Here is a 23,919-nt window from a genome sequence, read left to right as displayed (position 1 = left end):
ACTGTTCTTTGAAATGTCAGAGAAATCCTTTCTCAGGCCCCACCACCCTCAAGGGAACACATCATTTTGTTAACTATCCTATAGTCCAATCTTCATCTTGCTTTCTCCCACCTTCATTTAATCTTTCTTACTTGCTTTCCTTAATTCCAAATGCATGAAAAAAAAATACAAAAAACCTGCAAGCTGTCATTCTATGAAGTATTTTTCTCAATCTGTTGAAGTCTTGCTTCCAGGTGTATCCTGTTTGGCTCAAATACATTTTTATAAAAATTCTCTACAGGTTTGGACTTTCTTACCTGGACAAGAGCAATCTTGGAAGCATTGTCATCACATTTCCATTCAAGACACCCAAACATTCTTTTAAACACATTTAAGGAAGGTAACGCTAATCCATTAGCAAGAACTGCAGAGTCAAGACAGTCTTGTTTAAAATTCAATACCTAGCACCCAACACATTACCTGGCACAGTTACAATTTGTAAATCATTTGTTAATGCGAGAAACAGGTGTACTTTAAAAGTGTATTCTTAAAAAACGATGTCACGGATAATTTCCCCAAACTGGGAACCAATGTTTCCTTCTCTGCTTGTGCCCGCAGGCCCTTGAAGCCCCTTGGAGCTCTTGTGGAGGCAGGGCTGCGGGGAGGCCGGCCAGGCCCACAGGAGAGCTCAGCCAGGGAATTGGAGGCAGAACTCCTAGGAGGCGGAACTTCGGTCGCACTGCTCTACGGTCCTGCGGACAGTCCGGAGTGAAGCACCCCGGGCCCGGAAGGAGCTGACGCGACCTGGGTCCGCGGCAGCCATCGCGCTTTGCAGTTGGGTCTCGAGGGTGTAGGGCCGACACCAAGCGAGGAATTGCGTTCTCTCCGATCGCAGGTGAGCGGCGGCCTTTCCTCCCGGGAGAACCTGTGGGCGGCAGCTGTGAACCCGGGGAAGGCGCACTTTTGGGGTCTTGGCCCACCCGGGTCCCTGCCTGTGGCCGGGCGAGGAAGGGGCGCCTGTTTTCTGCCCCGGAATCAGGAGTCGCGAGGCAGAATGAGCTCCTTTCCTGACTCGCGGGGGCTGCTGTGATGGTCCTCCGGGTAGGTCACCGCTGCTGTCAAACAGTGGGTTAGTTCAGGAAAGAACGACAGGACTCTAAACTGCGGGCAAGTCCTTCCTTCCTCTCGGCCTCAGTTTCCTCACCTGCTAAGGTGGAGGCAGCGGGAATCTTTGATGACAGCTCAAGAGGTTGTGTAGCGGTGTGTTGTTTTTCAGCTCTCCGATTAGTTAGGGGTAAACCGAGCTTCCTTACTAGTAGTAGTTAACGTTTTGCCATGCCCAAGTCTCATTTGAGTGGGGAAAAGATACGCTATTGGGGGAAAACTGTAATGATTTATAAATTGTTCAAGATTTTTCAACAAGATAGAAATTTGTTTTGACAACCGCGAAAACTGACATCGTTGGCCGGAAGAACCAAACTCGTCAGGAATTTAAGGTATTGGATACATTGGGTAAAATGAGGTGAAGAAATCCTTTTATCTTGAAAAATTAAACCTAATATATTTGCAGGTTCTTATATCAAGCTCTGTATTACCACGTGCCTTACTCTGAAGAACGTCCTATGTTTAGTGTTAAATACCAGTTAAGAGTAAGTCTCATTGAAGCAAATGAAAGAAAAAGTGTTTTTATTGACTGCTATGTAAGGCGCTAGCTATGCGCACAACAATCCACTAAGGAAGGTAGTAAGTAGTATCATCTTTACTTTACAGATGAGGAATAAAGGGAGATTTTACAATTTGTTAATAAGTAGTGGTGCTGATATAGCAAAGCAATGTGTATATCTAATATTGTTTTAGTGGATTTGCATTCGTTACCAAAATATTTTGATACTTAAGATTATAGTTCATTGGCATTTTCTGAGTTTGCAGAAAAGGAAGGTATTGCCATTGCCTTTATTTTAGAAATGTTAGAGAAGCATTTTCAGTAATAAGGAAGATTATATTTTAACCTACCTTTCCTTGCCACTTCAAGCAAGAATTGAAACAAAAGATAAGCCTATCAGAAATAAAAATCACTGCCACATCATTTGAAGCTTACAAATCAGAATTCTATAGTAATGATTCATTGTTTCTCCACCCTCTTCTTTAAGTACATGTGGCTGAAACTCATTTAAATTATTTCTCTGTAAAACATTACTAAGCAAATAATTTTAAAATCACAGTGTTGAAAGTTTCTCTTCCTTGCATATAGCTTTTAAGACAATTTTAGTTAAAAGTATTTTAAGGACTGAATTTGTCATTATGTCAATTTTCATTTTCTTAATTAAATATAGGCACGTTCAGTACTGAGACTCAAACAACTTTTTTTGTAATATAGATTTTCCCCGCCCCCTTCTCTCACTCTTAAAAAAAAATCCTACTGTTTATATTTGTCAAAGATTTAACCTTCTTTCCATCAAGTGTCACTTCCCTACAGGAAACTTGACTATATACTTTTCGTTAAGTACGTGAACCAAAAGGTCTTGTTCCATTTTTGTGATTGCTATGCATTCAATCCTAAAACGTTTTCTATATTTTTTAATTTACATCACTGTTTCAAAACTTTAAAGGCTATAGAAAGAAAATCTAACAATTGTAGGGGAGAATATTTCTAAAGCAGCCATTGTCTTGAAACAGTCAGCATTGTTACTGTCTATCCTTAGTAATGCACAGGGCCTTGCTGAAATTCGACAAAACATGGTCAAGCCTTCTTTATATTTCTAGTACTGTTTGAATTTGAGAGAGATGTGTATATAATTCCTAAATTAGCTTACAGAAAGTATACTCATCTTCTGTATTTTGTACATGTTTTAATCATAAACCTGACACAATTGGGTAGAAAATTGTGATTAATCTTTTCTAGTGATTTTTTTTTTTTTTAACCTGGAGTTGAAGGAAACTAGTCTCATACCTTTTCTGGTGACAGTCAAGTATTGCATTAATATTTAAAGTAAAATCAGAATATCATTAAAAATGTTTTCATATTTAAGTTAATTTGAAAATTGGCATTTAAAGTTTTGTGCATTTAATTTTAACCTAGTCTGAATAAGTTGATACCATCTTGTATTGAATAATATTCAAGGTGTTTTCAGGTACATTATCATATTTAATCATTCTTACAACTCTGTGAGGCAGGTGGTATTCCCGTTATATGTAGGAGGAAATGGGCTCAGAAAGATTGGCTTTCTCAATGAAATAATAGTATTTCAACAGATGGAAATAATAGAAGATGCATATTAAGTCCATATTTTTTTTTAATTCTAGGATAGGTACTCTGCATTTCACCACAGCTCTACCATTCTTTACTTCCCAAAGTTATTAATGTATTGGTTTTTTAATCCTACTCTGATATCATATTTGCCTCTAGACTATGGTAGCTTTTATTTTTTCCAGCAGTACTTTTTGGAGCACTTGTATCTTGTCATATTATGTGTGTTTTTTTAAAGTTCATACCTAAATGGTTCTGCCTAATTATTTAAATAAATTTGTTGTAAATATTAAAAGGCCATGTAAATTTTTTAATTTGACTTTATTTTTTTATAATAGCTTTATTGAGAGATAGTTCACATACCATAAAATTTACCCTTGTAAATACAATTCAGTGTTTTTAGTATATTCACAAGAGCTGTGCAATCATAATCACTATCTAATTCCAGAACATTTTCATCAGCCTGAAAAGAAACCTAGTACCCATTAGCAGTCACTTCCCATTTCCCCTTCCCCTCTGGTCTGACAACTTCTAATATATGTATTTTAATAATTTGTCTATTCTGGACATTTCATAGAAATGAAAATCATCCGTAGAAGTTTAATGGAATAAGGTTTTAAGTTATTTGTAATCTGAGAGTTATTTGCACTGATTTTCACGTTACTTGAGTAGATCACTTTTCTAATCTGCATAGAGACTTTTCCTGTTTGGTGTTCGTGCAATAAATAAATCTGCTGACGTGTATATGTTTCCTTGTTTTTGACCTTTGCTCTTCATATGTCTTAATAGGGTATTCATGATGTTGTGTAACCTGTTCTCAGGGCTCAGGTATCTGTTTGTAGCTAAGTAACTTTTATTCTTAGTTGAGCATTTTTACCTCTACTTTAAAACGACTAACAACTCCTAGCTTGTTTTAAGGTTCTTAGAAACCACGACTTTATAGAAATATACATAATCTCATTATCTACTAAAGCAGAGTTTCCCTATATGTTATTAAATTATTTTTCTTAGGACAAATTTTATAGCAGCAAATTGGTACCATCCTTATGCAAAAAATCCTTTTTCCTTCAAGGCTTACCCCATTCTACCCTCAATTAGTCCTTACACCCTCCAACAGTCACCTTCAGTAAGGACTTTGCCACTTGATTCAGTCTTGCTTTCTAAAGCAGTGCTCTCCATTCTTCTAGGTTATTCCACTGACTGTCAGTGTGGCCAGTGTATCCTAGTTTGGCTTCCCTTAGCTTTCACGCCAGTTCTCTTCAGCTGTGTATGCCAGGGCCAGGCCTTGGAGCTTGCCACCACCCAGACCTGATCCTCTCTTGGATTCTCCTTCACTTTGCTGGCACAATTATGGCCCACCTTTCACTTCTCTCAGCCTTTTACTGCATCTGCGCCTGCTTTCCCACTAAAGACTCTCCCCCTCTTCTCCCAGTTCTCTACTGTGAAAAACCTGCGTTTAATCCCCATCCCATGCCCATGCCCATGCACTGCCTGCCTTTATACCTTTATCCACTCAGCCTGAACGTCTGATCAGATCATTTCAGCCTCTCACTAGTACTCTCAATTTCCTGTTTCCTTTGTCTTTTTTATAGTCCCTATTCTGGAAGCCCCGAGTGCCTGTTCACTCAGTGTTCTCTAAAGCTGAGCATTGCTGGGAAGTGAGAGTGAGGAGGAGACAGGAGAAATTGGAAATCAATGCAGATTGGCCCTACTGTGAATGTTTTCAACCCCAGCCGAGAACTTGACTCTTTTAAACAATCTTTAATTTGGTCTTTTCCCCCACAGTAGCTATTCTGATCCTCACTCTGCTCCTCAGACTTTCTGTACACCCCTTCTTCACTTTTGGAGTCAGATTCCTGCCACCTTTACTATACATTTCCTGGCCCTCCCTTCTAATCTTGCAGGAAGAGATGTACTCTCAACCCACGCTCCTCTTGAAACTTTGCCCCTTTTGGTTAATTCCTTCCTTTACTTTCTCTTCATCTTTAACTGCTCCTTCCCTTCAGTTCATCAACATACTCAAGCCTCACCCTTAAGAAGAAAATCTCATTTCCTTCATTTCATTTCAAACTTTTTGAAAGAGGATCTCTCCTCACTGCCTCCACCTATTAACCTGCTGTCCCATTCACTTCTCAATAACAACAGCAACCAGGTATGAAATACTTTGCTCGTTTTATCTCATTTGATCCTTACAACACCCTGAGAGACTTTGCAGAAGAAACTTGTAACGTGTTCAAGGTCACACAGTTAATCATGGGGATAGGCTCTGCTGTGTTGTACATACTGGTCAGAGGCTCTCCCACACTACCACGCCACTGCAGGCTGTTTTAACAGGCTCATGCTCTCATGCTCATTGTCTCCTTGTCACCAAAGCCAGCTATGACATCTCTGCAGTTGTATTTGATGGGGCTAACTTCTTTCCTTTCCACTATTGCCGCTGTCTCTTCTAGTTCTACCCTTCCGAGGTTCTGTTGGTTCTTCCACCCCTATCTGTCCCTTAAAGACCATCTCCAGTGAGAATTCATTTCTTCCATCACATTTGACTGGTGCTTGAGGCAGGAGGACTTTAGGCAGAGATGGTGGGAGAACACTCTGATGTTGGGAAGGAGAAAGGGTAGAGGTTTGAAGGGGGTAAAAAAACAGGTCATCAGCGGTGAATGGCAAGCGGTTTACTTGACCCAGAGGAAGCTACAAGTAGGGGAGTAATACGGATTATGCTTGGAAAGGTAGCTACCATGTTTCCTCGAAAATAAGACCTAGCCGGACAATCAGCTCTGGTGTGTCTTTTGGAGCAAAAATTAATATAAGACTGGGTATATAATATAATACCAAAAGGTGCATTAGAGCTGATTGTCCGGCTAGGTCTTATTTTCGGGGAAACGCGGTAGAAGGTAGCTAGTAGAAGCTCTGGAATACTGCACTAGGAGTTTGATGGAATCATTTCTCAGCTCACACATGTCCAGTGGCTCTTCATCCACATGTATAGGGTAGCCACATAATTTGAAACCTAAATCAGGACCCCTTTGAGAGAAAAAGGAAGCAGTATTAATTACACTGAGATAACTGCTGAGAATGTCCCCAGCAAACTGGGAGTTATAGTCACTCTGACTATACAGGTGACACCCAAGATGACATTTTGATGAAACTGTGTGGAGGGCATGCAGAGATGGGTAGAAACAAATTTTGAGGTTAAGATGGTAGTTTAGAAATGTTACAAAAGGTTCTTCACTAGGTGGCTCCTGTAGGAATCAAATAGTTCGAGACTTCACAGAAATTCATAGAATTTGGGAATAACTGGATATGGGATGTGAGGGAGAGGAAGGAATTACATGTCAGAGTTGTGAGCTGGAGTGATTTAAAGATGGTACATAATCACTTAAACAAATTTAAACCGTTAAAACTATTTATTACAAAGCTTTAGAGAGCCACTGCAATGTAAGGGAAACGGCATGGACATGAAAATCAGAAAGAGACTGGTTTGAAACTTAGATGTGCCAATCAGTAATAGTTGAGTTTTAATTATTATAGTTTCAGTTTCATCTTTAGTAAAATGGGAACAATAATATTTATTTTGAAAGGTTGTTGGGGTGGTTAGTGGAGACATGTAAAGTGTCTACCGTGTTTCCCCGAAAATAAGACCTAACCGGACAATCAGCTATAATGCGTCTTTTGACGCAAAAATTAATATAAGACTATAGTAAAATAAGACCGGGTCTTATGTCTTATATTATATTACAGTAAAGTAAGACCAGGTCTTACATAATATAAGACCAGGACTTATATTAATTTTTGCTCCAAATGACACATTAGAGCTGATGGCCCGGCTAGGTCTTCTTTTCGGGGAAACAGCAGTACTGGGCCGTACAGTAGAAGAAATAATCACAGCAGCTAATATTAAATGCTTACTCCATGCCAGATACTGAGTGCTTTGTGTGTGTTAATTATTTAATCTTCACAACAGCCATCTCAGGTAGCTACTATTACCCCCATTTTATAGGTGAGGAAAGTGAAGTCACTTTCCTAAGGTAGACAGACAGTAAGTGGTCAAGTCCTGGCTCCGTAGCTCCTGCTCTAACCTCTCGACCATACTGCTTATAGGCATTCAATATATGGTAGCTGCTTGTTTGTTTTGCTTTGTTTTATGAAATTGAAAGACTGATTCAGTATTGTTTCTTATATTTACATATGTAGGTAGCAAGCATGAAGACCAAGTGCCTAAATTTAGTCTCAGATTTGTTCATCACTCTGGCTCCGACCTCACTAATTTTACCCATTGAATTTTACTCTCAGTTTGCAGTTCCCTAACTCCGATCATATCATCTAACAATACCTGACATTGTGCTGTACCCGTTCACCCATTCAGTTTCATACCTCTGTACACGGTATAACCTTTACCACCTTTTAGCAAACTCGTACTTAATCTTCGAGATTTGAGTTAAACATCTCCCAAGAAACCTTTCCTTAGCTGCACCTCGTCGCCATAGAACCATGGGAATAGGACTTTGGATATAGAGATAAGCAGGACTTGTGAGCATACCATCCCTCTTCCTGTTGCGTTTTTATTTTTATTTCTGTTTATTTTTATTCAGTTTTTATGCTTTTATGATCATTAATCCCCTAGTAGCTTACGATTTACAATATGGGCATTTTGTTTTCTTCATGCTTGTGTAAGTCTTGAAACTCTATAGGGTAAGTTTTTACCATCCTAAATAATATCCTATGCAGTTTTAACATTTTGCAGTTAAATCACATTTGTGTCGCTAACTGACCTTTTTGAGAGACTATAACCTTTTTGAGAGACGGAGCCATGTTTATCATCAATATTTGTGTTCCTCATGATGCCTAGCTTAGGACCTTGGCCGTAATATGAGCTCTGTAAACATATATTGAATTAAATATCTCAGCACACCACTGTTTTATTGGACTTTCTACACTGAAAATTATGACTCTCTTTAACATGTATCATACCTAAAAAGAGATAAGACACTTCTATATGTTTTCTCTAACTACAAGTTTCAATTTCTACATGATCTAGAATGATAATCGTAGAAGGAGGTATAATTTTCAATTTGAATAAAATAACTTCTGAAATATTAGATTCTTGTGTATATAATGCACACACACGTTGCTGGTGTAGTTCTCCTTCTTGTGATACTGACACATGAAACTGTTCACAATTTGCCAGTCACTCTTTCTTAATCACGAAATCAACAGGTTGCAAAAACAAAATTCTGTTCGTACTAGTTCAAGGGGATAGTAGAGGGATGAGGCTATTGCCAGAATCCAGGGCACCTAGTAAACACTGCTGTGCCTCGTACAGACTGGAGGTGGGCTGTCTCTTTTCTGTCTCCTGCTCTCAGACCATATGGTCTGTTAACACCTTATCCTCTAGGAATTCTGAGTTTGGGGGCCCATCTGTGTCAAGCTTGGCAGCCCACTGGAATGAGAGGTAGTTAAAGAAAGCAGTGTTGTGTGTTATGCTTTGTCTAAAGAATGTCAAAGATAGCACAACCCTTCAAACTCATTGGATTTGGCCCAAGTTTTGGGACTGGGTTTTGTTGTTGTTCAGCTCTAGAAAATGAACTTTGTTAATATGAAAATATATTTCTGTATACAGTACATGATCTTTCTTAAGAGGCTTTTTTCCTCGTTTTCCTTATTAACACTGTTAGTTTATCAAGCACGTGTCATGAAATGCTGAATTGAATTATACTCTGCATTTTCTACCGTCTTTAGAATTTTTAACATTCAGTAATTGATTAAAATTTGAGCAATGCAGAAAAATAACAAACACAGAAATTTACCACCTGGTACCAACTGCTACAAAGGACCAAAACAAATAGAAAAAGGGTTTTTACTCTGTATAGGTATAATCAGACTTGGAAACTTATTTCATTATTCATAAACTTTCTTCTTCCTGCTTTCCCTTCTCCCACTTTATTTTGGTAAATATTCCTCCCCGCCTCCATTGTTTTGGTATATATTCCATAGGCCATATACTAACTTGATTTAATTTACTGTTGAATATGGATTATTTCCAAAATACTTCCTACATAACCCTTTAATCACATCTTTATATAAAAAGCTTTTCCAAATTTAGGACAATTTCTAAAAGTAGAATTCTTGGGTCAGATGGTATCAACAGATATATTATTGCCAAACTGGTTTGGAAAAAGATTTGCACCAATTTATATACTGCCACTAACATGCCTCTTTTACCACATCTTTTCTAGTCCTGGCTGTTATAATTCTTTTTTTCATGTTGGTTACTTTGATGGGCAAAGAATGGTCTCTACTTGGTATTTTAATGGCCTTTTGTTTTTTATGCATCAATATAGATGAGGTTAAACCAGCCTGGATTAAGTGTTTAATTCTTCGTAGTAGGTGGTTGTAGTAGGATTATTTACTCAGAGTTGGTGTTTAATGTTGTTGGCATTTAATGTATATTGGCGTTTAATGTTGACTACTAAATTGAAAACACTTTTTTTTCAGACCGTATAAGATTTGGATATGTCCTTCATATTTGACTGGATTTACAGTGGTTTCAGCAGTGTGCTACAGTTTTTAGGTAATGTTGGCCCTTTGTTCTGTCTTGTTATCCATTCAAGCCGAATGATATAAAAGTGCTTGTTTGTGTAGAGCCTCTTTATATATAACCCAGTAGTTAAGAATGTGGGCTTTAAAATCATACAAATATGTTTAATTACTCATTGTATCCCTTATAAATTATGTACTTTTGGGCACATTCTCCACATTAGCCTTAGTTTCCTTATCTGTAATAATAATAATAATAATTTCTATTTCTTAAGGTTGTTGCTAGGAATATTATTAACAGGAATAGCTACCGTTTTTTAGCCAGTTTACCTAAGTGCTTTACATGCTTTGTCTCATTTAATCTTCACAGGAATCCAATTTATTATTTTTGTTATAAAAAGGCACGTTCTATAAAGTGGCTGGCGTATCATAAATGGCGTTTTTTAATCTGCTAAATGAGACTTGTTTACCCAGCAATTCTGCCCAGTGATCTTCCTCTCTTTATCGATTTTAAAGAGAGGAAAAATCTTAGCTTCTCATTCGTTTATTGACACCCTTGACTTGTCACCTTGTTTTAGTGAAACAAGCTTTTCATTAACTTTTATATTGAGATATATACAACTTTGTTATTGTAATCATTAATGAAAATATTTCTGGTCTCCCATTTTCAAATTTTGCCCTAAGTTTAGTCTCCATGTAATCATCATGTGAATTGGCAGAAAGAGAAGCTTTCATGTAATTACAGAGTGGTCAACATAGTTTAAACTGGCCACAGCCATACTTAAGCAATGGTATCTCCTTTATAAATATTTCTTTCTCCACAAACATAATCTTAACCAAAGCAATAAATTTTGTTTGGAAAATGTGTAAATTTTGTTTAACTACTATATATTAAAAGGATAAAAATATAAGATCAAATTTTGTCACTATTATTATTTCTTATTTGAACCTCAGTATTTGCAAGTTGTTAAAAACCAAGGTTTGTTTTTTTTTCTTTTTTAAAATAAAAGTTCTCATTTTATACTGGTCAAATATTAGATCTCGCTATACTACCTCCAAGAGAATTCTTAAGTCATTTTATCAGAATGAAGTATTTTGTAACATATTTAACAAGCATCTGGGTCAGAAATAGGGGTTTTTAAACTATTATGCTGGGATTTGGGGTTGTAACAGGTTGGAGTCTATTTCTCAGTTTACAGAACAATGAGTCTATGCTGAATTATATTGAAGTGACTAAATAGATTGCATCACAATCAAGAACAAGAAAGTTGAAATGGCTAACATTGGGAGGCAGTGTACAAAAATGGAAATGAACCAAAGCTTTGGGATCAGACATGGGTTCAAATCTCAGATCTGACTTCAGCATTTGAGCAAGTTAACTTTGAGCCTTTGTTTCCCCTCTGTAAAAAGGAGGATAATAATGCCTCCTTCAAAGAGGTATTTTGAGGTATATTGTTAAATGAAATAATATATACTGGTGTTTAACAGTGCCTACTACAAAATAAGAATTTAGTCCAACCCACTTTAAAGATTGAAGTCTAAATATTCTAGATTTTCCTTTTTGGAATCTTATCCAATACACTTTTACTATTTTAAAGTTAGGATGGTAAGATTGATTGCATTGGTTAGAAACAATCTATGTAGAAACCTTTTAAGAAATAGAAATGTTTAAAGAAATTTCTAGTCAGAATTCATAAAGGACTAATGTAGTGTCCAAGCTCAAGTAAATATGGAACAGTCTTCCCCGTAGGATCAGAATTATTGGTCCAGTAGGTGATCAAAAGATTAGGACTTCAAACAATGTACTGTTTAAATTTAAATGTGTATAAAGAACTATGTGTTATTTTGGCACGAACTTACTAGAAAATGGGTGTCCTGACCCTATAATTGCCTCATGTCTCTAAAAGTTCATTTGTTGACTGAGTAAATATTTTTCGAGCTGCTACTATATCCCTGTCCTCATATAATTCTATGGGTGTTAGAAAATTAAACACATGAAGAATAAACTTCAATACCACCACATACCTATTAGAATGTTCGAAATCCAGACACTGACAACACTGAATGCTGGTGAGGATGTGGAGCAACAGGAACTTTCATTCCTTACTGGTGGGAGTGTGAAATGGCACAGACACTTTGGAAGACAGTTTGGTGGTTTCTTACAAAACTAAACATACTCCTAGCATACAATCCAGCAATCGTGCTCCTTGGTATTTACCCAAAAGTTGAAAACTTATGTCCACACAAAACCTACCCACAGATGTTTATAGCAGTTTCATTTATAATATCCCAAACTTGGAAGCAACCAAGACGTCCTTTAGTAGGTGAATGGATAAACTGTGATACATCCAGACAGTGGAATATTATTCAGCACTAAAAATAAATGAGCTATTACACCATGAAAAGACATGGAGAAACCTTAAGTGCATATTACTAAGCGAAAGAAGCCAATCTGAAAAGGCTACATCCTGTGTGATTTCAACTATATGACATTCTAGAAAAGGCAAAAATATGGAGACAAGGAAAAGATCAGTGGGGGTGGAGTAGGATGAATAGGCAGAGCACAGAAGATTTTTAGGGCAATAAAAATACTCTGATATTATAATGATGGATATATCATTATGCCTTTGTCCAAACATAGAATGTACAACACCAACGGTGAACCCTAAGGTAAACTTTGGGTGATTATGTGCCGATATAGGTTCATCCTTGGTTAGAAATGTACCATTTTGGTGAGTGACGTTGATAATGAAGGAGGTTACCTGTGTGGGGATACGTAGGAAATCTGTGTGCCTTCTTCTCAATTTTGTTGTAAACCTAAAACTGCTCTTTAGAAAAGTCTTTCAAGAAAATAATAAAGCTCAATATGGAATTTTGCAGTAAATGCCAGTCTAGGATAGTTTGGTCAATGCTGTCTGTCTTCTATTTATCACTTTATCTATCAGTGCTTGGTTGATACATCTAAACTTACACATTTGTTTCTTTATTGTTGCTTACTTTTATGCAATCCTGTGAATAGTTTAACCTTATTCTCAGGAAAATTTGACAATAAACTAAACTTCACTGAAAAAATTCACTGTAATTTTGATTTGGCTTCATAAATACATGATGTCAACTATTTTATGAGTGTTTCTCTAGTAGAGGACACAGGTATTTACCCCTAAATTACCAAGGGAATCGGCATTTTGGCATTGCAGATAAGTTGAGGTAACACACACATTCTTGACAGGGGCAAAGATTAGTTTGACAATGATTTGATTTCCCAAATTATAATAGATTTAAAATAGCTCTTCAAAACTAAAAATAGTACACAACAGTGTCAATGTACTTAATGCCACTGAACTGGACACTTAAAAGTGGTTAAAATGGTAAATTTTATGTTACATGTATTTTACCACAATTGAAAAGAATAATTAAAAAAATAAAATAAAAAAATAAAAAAAAAACACTTAAAACTAGGTTAGAAATGCAGGCTTATTCAGGCCAGTTTATAAAATCTTAAAGTTCAAAAGATTGATAGGTGTTTCTTTATCAAAAATCAAGAGTAATTAGGAAAATTATCTATCTAAACTGAGTATTATACTTTTACTGAAAGTCATTTTATTTGGATAAATCTGTGTCAGATACCACTTTGACTAATCATAGCTCTTACTCTGCAGGATTATATAAGAAATCTGGTAAATTGGTATTTCTTGGATTGGATAATGCGGGAAAAACAACATTGCTACACATGCTAAAAGATGACAGACTTGGACAACATGTCCCAACGTTACATCCCAGTAAGTATTTTCCTCCGTACAATGTTATTACTTTATCAAGTGATACCAATTCATAGGTGCTAACCAAAAGTTTTATTGTTTTAGGGTGTGGTTTTTTGGTGTATAAATTATGATCAGGTGATTTGACCTGTTCTCAAAATAGTATATTTTGAGACCCAACTCTTAGGGCGTATATTTAGATCTTGAAGTAATATTCATATCTTCTTATCAGTTAGTACACCCTTCTCCAGCTAGAGGAATTAAAAAGTTTCTGTCTCAGGGATTATGACATGATTAAGGTCTATCCAACCAGATATTGCTTAGGCTATAAATAGTCATTATTACCTTGTTTACATAACCTAAAATTCTTTCAAATTTTAAAACTGTGCTATTTTAGTCCTTATTCGGTGGATAGATTATACTTTTATATTTTACTGGTGACCCTCAAGTTATTAAACAGTTATTTTTCTCATCCTAACAACTTCAACAGTATCTAATATAAAGACCATGAAATTATTCCAAAAAAACAGGACATGTATTGCTATACTTATGGAAAGTTTTAAAACAACTTAAAAATAATTGACTGTGCTTTCTTTAAGAAAGACTACCTGAAAGGCATTAATAATGACCCTGTCAATCACTTAATGTATGCCATCCTGTATATAAAGTTATGTAATAGGTACCTTTTGAGAAAGTGAAGGTAAAGTGACAAAATTATTAGAAAGAAGCCTAACTTACAAACAACTGTGACTTCACTTTTATTGTCGAAGAAAACTATGAATCAAGTAGACACAGAGTTTAAAGACAACTTAATCCACAGATTAATTATGAAACAATAAGTGTGGCTTTCATGATGAGTATAAAATCGAGAACTGGACCAAAAAAGTAGATAATATCATAGTTTTTTAGTTCAGTAAATATTCAAAGAACAAGGAAGGAGAAAGAACAAAACAAAGTACTATTTTATCTATAAAATTGTTAGTGAAATTGGAAAAGGAAGATTTCATAAAATTGATAAATCTTTTTTTATATTAGGAGAAGAAAGTGGGGCTTGGCAAATAAGATTCTGATACAAGAACAATACTGTTAAAGAAAAAATGATCATGGTGAAATTGAGTATATTAAATTGTCTGCAAAAACAGCAGAATTGGAAGAGACTACAGAGTGGTCTTATATTAGGTGTAAGTCATTTTTTAATTTTTTGATGTTGCTCTCTTTTATTTATTCAACAAATATTTATTGAGCACCTACCTTATGTCAGACATTGTTTTAAGTACCAGAAGAAAGCAATGGCACAAAATAGATGCTATCTCAACCTTCCTGCAACTCACATTCATTTAAACTTGTATTTTTCAATCAATCAAAAGCATATGTGAAAAAAGTAAATGTATATGTACCCTATAACCTGGCCATTCCACCGCCAGATATTTATCTAAGAGAAATGAAAACATATATTCATCAAAATCCTTGTACAGTAATGTTTATACCAGCATTTTTGGTTATAGCCCCAAACTAGAAACAGCTCAGATGTTCATTAAAAAAAAGAATGGGTAAATAATGGAATTCTACTCAATAAGAAAGAGGAATAAACTACTGACACATACTGATGCATATTATACTCATGGAAGAAGTGGGTCACAAAAAATCACATACTGTATGATACCTTTTATATGAAATTCTAGAACAGGCAAAACCAACCTGTGGTGATGGAATTCAGATCAGTGGTTGCTTCTGGGGATTGTCTGGGAAGGGGCAAGAGGAAACTTCCCGGGATGTTAACAGTGCTCTGTATTTTCATCACTCAAACTGGGACTTCTTTTGAGTGTAACCATATTGGTAGTTTGCCAACCACATCCAAGCATTAATTTTTCCTTATGGAAAGGAACACACTTTGAACACAAATTGTATTAATTATTTATTCAGTTGGCACTCTATATACAGAATTTTTAACAAGATAAACTACTCTGGGGCCTTAGCAATTATCCTGAATATTGACCCTTTCATTGTAATTGTAGGGGACTTCTGCTTTTGGCCATGAAGGAGTAATAGAGTGTGGAATTGCCTTCCCACTGTAAACAACTAGAAAACTGGACAAAAATATATACTATAACTGTTTTCAAATATTGGGCAAAAGCTAGCACATGACTCTGATTCCTGAGAGAAGGAAAACAAACCCTTCTTTATTCAAGCTTTATCACAGGAGATAATTTTCAGACCATGGTGCAGGGAGAGGAAACCCAAGTATAACCCAGTAGTCTTGCCGAGTTGAGGAGACAGAGACCAAAATTTGGGGAGGCTGAGGTGACTAGAATTTGCTTGGCAAGAGTACCAAAGAGAAAGGAGTACTGCAGAGAAAGAACTCCAGAAATTTTCATAGCTAAATACCAATCTGTGCATGCATGGGGTAAAACTCCACATGGCAAAAGAACAATTTTTAGAGAAAGAACAATGTAGCAGAGCTGTTAGCTAAATAGTTCCAAGAGCTATCACAGGACCAGGAATCGTTCATGTTCCCATTAGCCAGGCTGGAGAGACCTGGTTGAATACACAGGGCATTCCATAGAGACTCCAGAAGGATCATACCTTAGTAACAGGGTTAGAGTAGCCTGAAAGTAAAGGCTACTTTAGATCTACCCTAACTAAACTTAAAAACTCATCTACAAGCACTTAACTGCGTGCTAGAACAAAGTCCAACTTTCTTCAAAAGAATACAACAAAATCTAGCATCTAATCAAAAATTACTAGACATGCAAAGAAGCAGGAAAGTATCATCCATAAGGAGAAAAATCAATCAGAAGAAACAGATCCAGAAGTGGCAAAGATAAAGGAATTAACAGATAAGGAAATTAAAATAGCTGTTATAAATTTGCTCAAGGATTTAAGGAAAACATGAACGTCATGAGGAGAGAAATGGAAGATATAAGACAGAACCAAATGGAACCTGTAGAAATGAAAAATGTAATATCTGAAATGAAAATTTCACTGGATAGGATTAACAGCAAATTAGATAGTGCCATTACTGCAGAAGGAAAGACCAGTGAACTTAAGTCAGTACAATAGAAACTATAAAATAAAGCAAAGAGAAAAATAAAGCAAAGAGAAAGGAATGGTAGGGAGCAGAAAAAACACTTGAAGAAATAATAGCCAAAATTTTTTATTATAATTGTGTTTGTCATTAAAGACTGTCACCTGTGAAATATGACAGACATGAAAAAAAATTGTTTATTTCACCTATATCATTTAAGATGACTTGCAGGAAAAATTATTCAGTTGGAACAATCACTTGAATTCACAACAAATTGTCTGAATATATTAACATTTTCAGCAAGAGAAATATTGTGAAGGTAAAGTGACAAAATTTACCTTTAAATAAGTAAGTGTTGGATTGTGATGGGTAGTGAATACTAGATTTGAATATTACTATTACTTGTGTTCTAGTATCAGTATGAATTGGAGTATATCTAATTGTATCAAAGAATTCTTTTATCACTTCCTAAATGCTTGATTTGACCTTTACACTTATAGTAAATCAAACATTAAGTAGCAATATGCCATGAATGAATTTCTGATTTTCATGTTGTAAAAATATTTTTTATTATTATTTAGCCTCAGAAGAACTAACCATTGCTGGCATGACCTTTACAACTTTTGATCTGGGTGGACATGTTCAAGGTAAGATTCTATTACGCTTATAGTAGCTTTGTTTTATTTTAACTTAATAAAAACATGACCATTTTGTTCCAGTGAATGAAATCTCATCTACTCAAGGAAGGCCAGAGTAGACTTAAAATTTAGAAATTATTACCCCCAGCTAAATGCTTTAAAAGCAAAGTGTGATTTTCATGATACTCCTGATCAATTTAAATCTGAATTGCTTTCTGTGGTAAAGCATATGAGCAAAATTGAGCCTCCAATCTCTCTCTGCTTCAATCCACCTTTTGCTTATTATCATAATCATGTTATGAATATGTTACTGCTCCGTATGACAAACCTTCAGTGGCTAACTCATTCCTACGAATTAAAGGCCAAACCTGTTGACGTGGCATTGAGGATTTCTATGATCTGATTCCAATTTACTTTTCAAGTCTTTATTTCCCACTATTCCCCTCCCATTCTCTTTACTTTAACCAAACCAAACCCTCTTGGTGTTCTCCCACGTCTGTGCTTTTGCTCATGCCATCCCCACCTGCACACGAATGACCCACCTTTGGGGCCCAGTGTAAGTGCTGCTACCTTCCCTAAGAGTTGCTCCCCGTGGGGAGTGCTCTCAGCTATACTTCCACAGCATTTAGTACATTTGTGTACACGTCTGCAAGTTTCGAAAGATTGTCTTATCTCCTCTCCTGAACTTTCTGGAACTAAAATCCTGTTCATTTTTTATATCCCCAACAGGACTTGGCAGTACCCAGCACATAGTAATTCATAAATAAGTAGTACAAAATTGGTAGGCGTTCTAAAAATCTCATGTGATATACAGTTGAAAAGACTTTAAGTGGTGGTGGCTAGTGAAAGCACATTTTAAAGACGTGTAATAGTTGTTTGAAATATATGTAATTTCTGGAATATAACGATTAGAGAGAATTAGAACCTAATGGAGCTTATATGAGACTTCATTTCTTTATTGTTTTTAAGATAGGTCATAAAACTGAAGTCAGAGAAAAAAGATATTTTCCTCTGGGGTATCCCAAAAACTGTTTTCTCTAAAAAAAATGTCATGGGAAAAATTACCCTAATGGTTTCAAAGACTTTAGTTAATTTCTGTTATAAGTAGAACAGTTTGCTTTTATTATTTTAATTTAACAAGTCTGTACTTGATACTAATTTCCTGCTACCAATGACTCCAAATTTATCACTGACCAAAAAAAACCCCAAACTTGATAAACTAGAAATGCCAGACAATGAAGACTGCATGTAAAATATTAGTGGTTCTCCACTGATCTTAATGTGTATCACTGTCCCTTGGTAGCAGATACTAATTCTACTTCTCACGTGGGAAACTGGGGCGCAGTAAAGTATTTGACTTGCCCACAATCAGGGAAAGCCTGAAATGTCTTCTTCTGGAAAGATTTTGGCAACATTTGGTGAAAGATTAAGTCTGTAGTGAAGTAGCTGCAGCTAAGAGATAACTACACTTGATATCTTAATACTTTCATCACCCATCTGCTAGTGTTGACCAGCAAATAAAATGTAACTCCTAATTGTTTTTGTTAGCTCGAAGGGTGTGGAAAAACTACCTTCCTGCTATCAATGGCATTGTATTTCTGGTGGATTGTGCAGACCATGAAAGGCTGTTGGAATCAAAAGAAGAACTTGTTGTAAGTTAAATAATTAAAACTAAACATAGTTGTATCACTCTGGTAAGCTGAGGAAATAGGTTGGAAGTCTAGGTATCAGAGTGCAGCTTTTCTGATGTAACTCCTGGCAGCTTGTGGGGCTCCGTGATTACTTAGGATACAGAGGGAGTAGCTACTGAGGAAGGGCTAACACAGGCTCCCTTCCTCAAGACTTGAGTCACTCTGTGCAAAGCGTGCCCTTGTAGTCTATTTTATGTCTGCTATATTCCTGGAGTGACTTGGTCTTGAGTCATCCTTGAGTCCTAGGATGACAGTTTCTTAAGGAGTTGGCTAGAGCCTGGAAATGGTATAACATGTTGTCTTTGTCACCACTGCCAGGAGTGAGCAGGACTATGTGTAGCTAACCCCTCATCCCTCCCCCAGATCAAATGCTTCAGAAAGGGGCTCAGGAGCAGTAGGCAAGGCCAGTGCCGAGTCTGGGGCCACAGAGAGAGCAGGTCCATGATGTGACAAGGCTCACCTGACAATGCCTCTGCCCAGAGCAGGCAAACAAATACTTGTTCATGTGAAAAAGTCCAGGTAGGTTCTGTGGTCATAGAACAGGGTCAGGAAATTCCTGATCCTACTTTGTGCCACACTCTGTGCATATTACCTCATTTAATTCTCTGATCAACTCCATGAGGTAGGTGCTGCTATTCCAATTTCCCTTTGAACTTCAGTGAGGCTTATTTGTCCAAGATCTCACATCTTAGAAGCAGCAGAACTAGAAATGAAACCAGGTCTGCCCGTTTTCAAGGCGTTGGCTCTAGTCACCGTACTTCACCGATTGAGCAGAGTGAGCATCTACAGAAGGAGGCTTAGGGAGAGAAGAATTGAGCTGGTGGGTTCATTGAGCTCACTTTAAAATGTAGGAAAAATTTGCCAAAGAAAGTTGGCAAAACTAACATGTTATGTTAGAGAATGAGTCCTTGATACACATTTGGTATCTTGTCAAAATAAGCCCTTCAGATAGTTTCATATCAACATCATGTCTTTTTTTTTTTCTTTTCAGTCACTAATGACCGATGAAACCATTGCTAATGTTCCTATACTGATTCTTGGGAATAAGATCGACAGACCTGAAGCCATCAGTGAGGAGAGGTTACGAGAGATGTTTGGTTTATATGGTCAGACAACAGGAAAGGTAAAAGGAAAAAAAACTGACAAGTGTGAATATTTCATTCAACAGTATAAATGTCTTTTATTTATTTATTTTTACTTCTGAAATAGTTTATTCTAACACTATCTCTAACAGTACTCGTGCATGTTAGTCCAATTGGGACAGTCTGGCTTTTGAAAATTGAGTTATAATTTACATATAACATTATATTAGTTTCATGTGTGCAATGAAACGTCTTAAAATTATTATCAAGCCCATTATCTTTTTTTGTTGTTAAAAACTATCATTTACTCAATGTCACTAATCATCAGGGAAATGCAAATCAAAACCACACCAGTCCGAATGGCTATTATCAAAAAGTCAACAAGTAACATGTGTTGGCAAGGATGCAGAGAAAAGGGAACCCTGTGCACTGTGGGTGGGACTACAGATTGGTGCAGTATGGAGATTCCTCGGAAACTTAAAACGGATCTACTTTACGACCCAGCAATTCCGCTTCTAGGTATTTATCAGAAGAAAACGAAAATGCTGATTTGAAAAAATACCAAGGTGCCAAAAAAATGTATACACGTTTTAAGAAATGTTATCTATGTATTACTTTCCGAAGTTGAATTATGTAGCAATGTGTAGTATGACGTTCGCTTAAAAGATGGTGTTAATTAAACGAATGCTAGTGTCATTCATTGTATTACAATTTTAATACGGTTTTTTCCATTCTTAAAATGCATATACATTTTTTGGCACCATTGTATATGCACCCCTTTGTTCACTGCAGCATTACTTACAATAGCCAAGATATGATGTCCATTGATAGATAATTGGATAAAGATGTCAGACACAGACACACACACACACACACTCAGAGTAATAAAAAAGAATGAAATCTTGCCATTTGTAACAACATGGATGAACTTAGAGAGCATTATGTTAAGTGAAGTAAGTCAGAGAAAGACAAATACCGTATGCAACCTAAAGAAACGAACAAACAAAACAAAAACAGACTCATAAAACATACCAAAGGGATGGTTGCCACAGTGCTGGGGGGAGGGGTGGGGAATGGGTGGAAAAGGTGAAGGGGAATATAGTCAATAATATTGTGATAAGTTTGCATAGTAACAGGTGTTTAGTAGAATTAGTGGGGTGATCACATTGTCAAATCACTATATTGCACACCTGAAACAGATATAATGTAATATTGTATACCACCTACACTCAAATTTAAAAGAACTGGTGTTTATACATTTGCGTCTTTTGTAATATCCTTACAGGTGTTCTTTCTACCACTGAATGAGACCTTTCGTGGTGATGACAAAAATGTCAAATCTCACGCTTATGGGAAACTAAATGAAAATTTTCAGCTTTATTTATCATCAATTCTCAGAATTAGCCACCAAATAATACACTTGAGTGTTTAAGCAAACCATTGTGTATTTAACCCCCAGTTCAATGTTTAGGCCCTGACTTCACCAGAGAGAAAAATAAAATGTCAGCTTGGGTATAGGAGTGTTTGGGGGTTTTCTGACCATATACTTAATAGTAAGCTTTAAGATGCATTATTTTTTCATTCATTTCTACTGGGGTTTGTTTGGGAGAGGGACCTTAATATTGAAAAATCCCATTGTCTTACAAACAAAATTTCCTTGGTTTACATATACTCTTTCAGTATAGAGGTACTGCAGCCTACGGAAGGAGACTTTTATGTTAGACAAGGTAGACTTTGGTCTGTTTCTGAGTCTTCTTTTTAATAACTCAATTCCATATTAATTTTAGGAAATGCCTTGTTTAGTCATAAACCTACTCAGAATGCTCGTTCTTAACATTTGTGAAGCCAGTTTGGGTAATTATTGTCTAAGTTAGAGATTATTTTCATTCTTGTGTGCCTCACAAGCCAGCCTCTTTCCTGTTCTGTCCTAAAGTAGAGAGGAGGAGTTTTCCTGTGTGTTTAGGGGACTGCAATGCCAAACACCCATGGCTTTATCTCAGTCACCCTTTGTTCTCGGACATATAAAAGCAACAGTTCTACTGGGGATGGAGCTCTTATTTCATCAAGGGGTCACTGAATGTAATATCTGCCTTCTCTTCTAGGGCAGTGTATCTCTGAAAGAACTGAATGCCCGGCCCTTAGAAGTTTTCATGTGCAGCGTGCTCAAAAGGCAAGGTTACGGAGAAGGCTTCCGCTGGATGGCACAGTACATCGATTAACACCAGCCTGTGTTGGGCCCAGGTCTCGCCACTCAGGCCTACTCAGAGATTTGATTGCTGAACATGCATAACTTGAATTCAATAGACTTTTGTTGGCTAGAAAACAGAGGTTTTTTTAGATTATTAATATTATATCAACTTAATTTGAGTGAGAATTGAAAAGTGATTCAAGTAAGTTTAACTATCACAATGTTAGCTTTCTAATTCCATAAAGATAATTAGTTTTTACAGTTTATAATCTGTGACATTACCCCCAGCGCCATTTATAAAGGGCAACTTTCCAGCAGCACATTTGAAGCACTTTTTAACAATATGAAACTACAAGTATAAACCATAATTAAAAGCTCATCATGTTAAAATTTTTATGTACTTTTTTGGAACTAGTTTTTAAATTTTAGATTCTATGTCCACCTATCTTAAGTGTACAGTTAATAATTAGCTTATTGATGATTGCATGATGCCTTACAGTTTTCAATAATTTTTCTTATGCAAACGTCATGCAATAAAACAAACCCTGATGTTTGGCATCTTTGTTGGGCAAATGTTTCATTTTAATGTGTCTTATCTAGCTAGTATGCTCTGAAATTTTGTGTGTTTAATACTATACATATGAGGTGGTTGTTGGGAAAGGAGTTTGCTTCAGAATATTTAGAATAATAATATAAGTCCCTAGAGGCTTTTGCATTTACCAGGAGACAAGTTGTGCTTGGTTGTACCTTATCCCACGTTTATCTCTGAATCATGTGTATTTTTACCAGTAACACTACCAGTGCCGATAGGGTCCGTCTCCTAGTCCCTGTGGGATCAGCCTTCGGAAGACAAGCACATCTTCTGGGTCAACACGGGGTTGAGTTTTGGTTTGATGGGCCCTGTAGCTCAATTCCACTTGTCTAATACTGAAGCGCACCCATCTCATTGGTGCCTGGTTTGGTAATCTGTGCCTCTTCACCAAACGTAGTGACAGGCACCAGTCATCCTACATTTAGAGGTACTCCCAGTCTCTTTATGCTTAATGGTACTTCCCAGGACGAGTGACAAGTAGGATCTTGTGCACAGTTTCATTGCGGAGGCCTGCGTATCTGAGGAAAAAGCCTGTTCTGCTGCAGTTAGTGAGATGTGTGGGGATTTTGCTCCTGTCCTATAGCTCTTGCGTTCTTTGTTATATATTACTTCTTGGTAGATAGAAAATGAATGCTTGTGTTTAGTTTTCTTTTTTCTTAGTTCCTCTCAGCTAGCTCTTACTTTCCACTACAAAGGCTTTTATTTTTAGATATAATACTTGCCATATGACAGTGTTTGCAAGCCTCATTGATAGACTTAAAAAATTTTTGATTAGCTTTTTAAAGCATTTTAATTTCCTAAGAAATTGAGTTTTTTCCCCATGTGTTTAAGATTCCCATAATTCGTAAAATAAGATGAAAGATAAGTGCCAAATATGTATTTTTAAAGACTCTCAAGCTTAAGATTTCTGTCTTCGTTATAATTCAAGATTTTATAGTATATTTAACTAATTCCACTGAGAATAGATTGCTCCAATTCTATCAAGAATAATTTTAGTATTAAAATTAGTGTTTTCTTTAGTTATTGTCCAAATCAGAGTTACTATAGTCCTTTCTGTCACCGGTAATGTAACATGAAGCAAAGAAGGATTGAGGAATGTGGCTGGACGGAATTTCCAGTTAGCTAAACCTACAACGTCATTTTCTTAACATGACATTTGGTTTTAGTAATTTGGCTATTCTATTT

At 36.4% G+C, this 23,919-nt stretch overlaps 1 protein-coding gene across 3 annotated transcripts; it reads left to right on the top strand.

Annotated features, from left to right (window-relative positions):
- The first annotated feature begins 597 nt into the window (after nucleotides 1-597).
- SAR1B (secretion associated Ras related GTPase 1B) lies at nucleotides 598-22,700 on the top strand. Of its 3 annotated transcripts, XM_074313529.2 has the most exons (8): nucleotides 767-874; nucleotides 1,390-1,475; nucleotides 9,719-9,794; nucleotides 13,420-13,539; nucleotides 17,125-17,190; nucleotides 18,730-18,833; nucleotides 19,864-19,995; nucleotides 22,057-22,700. In XM_074313529.2, exons 3-8 carry the CDS (start codon nucleotides 9,737-9,739, stop codon nucleotides 22,171-22,173), a joined length of 597 nt encoding a protein of 198 aa, XP_074169630.1. In that variant the 5' UTR covers nucleotides 767-874; nucleotides 1,390-1,475; nucleotides 9,719-9,736; the 3' UTR covers nucleotides 22,174-22,700. The 3 variants fall into 3 exon arrangements, with proteins under 3 accessions (XP_019595820.1, XP_074169630.1, XP_074169631.1); XM_019740261.3 differs by lacking the exon at nucleotides 1,390-1,475 and having other exon boundaries at nucleotides 598-874; XM_074313530.2 differs by lacking the exon at nucleotides 1,390-1,475 and having other exon boundaries at nucleotides 794-1,080.
- Nucleotides 22,701-23,919: the final 1,219 nt, after the last annotated feature.

This window comes from Rhinolophus sinicus, chromosome 5 (genome assembly GCF_057876585.1).
Source record: "Rhinolophus sinicus isolate RSI-liver-muscle chromosome 5, RSI-T2T, whole genome shotgun sequence".
In the NCBI taxonomy this organism is placed as follows: domain Eukaryota; kingdom Metazoa; phylum Chordata; class Mammalia; order Chiroptera; family Rhinolophidae; genus Rhinolophus; species Rhinolophus sinicus.
This window is presented reverse-complemented; position numbering and strand designations above follow the sequence as displayed.

Excerpts from the sequence above, each read along its gene's own strand:
- SAR1B (XM_019740261.3), top strand. The coding sequence starts at position 9,737 with ATGTCCTTCATATTTGACTGGATTTACAGTGGTTTCAGCAGTGTGCTA. Across the intron at positions 17,191-18,729 it reads TCTGGGTGGACATGTTCAAG|CTCGAAGGGTGTGGAAAAAC; the intron begins GTAAGATTCTAT and ends TGTTTTTGTTAG. Across the intron at positions 19,996-22,056 it reads ATGGTCAGACAACAGGAAAG|GGCAGTGTATCTCTGAAAGA; the intron begins GTAAAAGGAAAA and ends CTTCTCTTCTAG.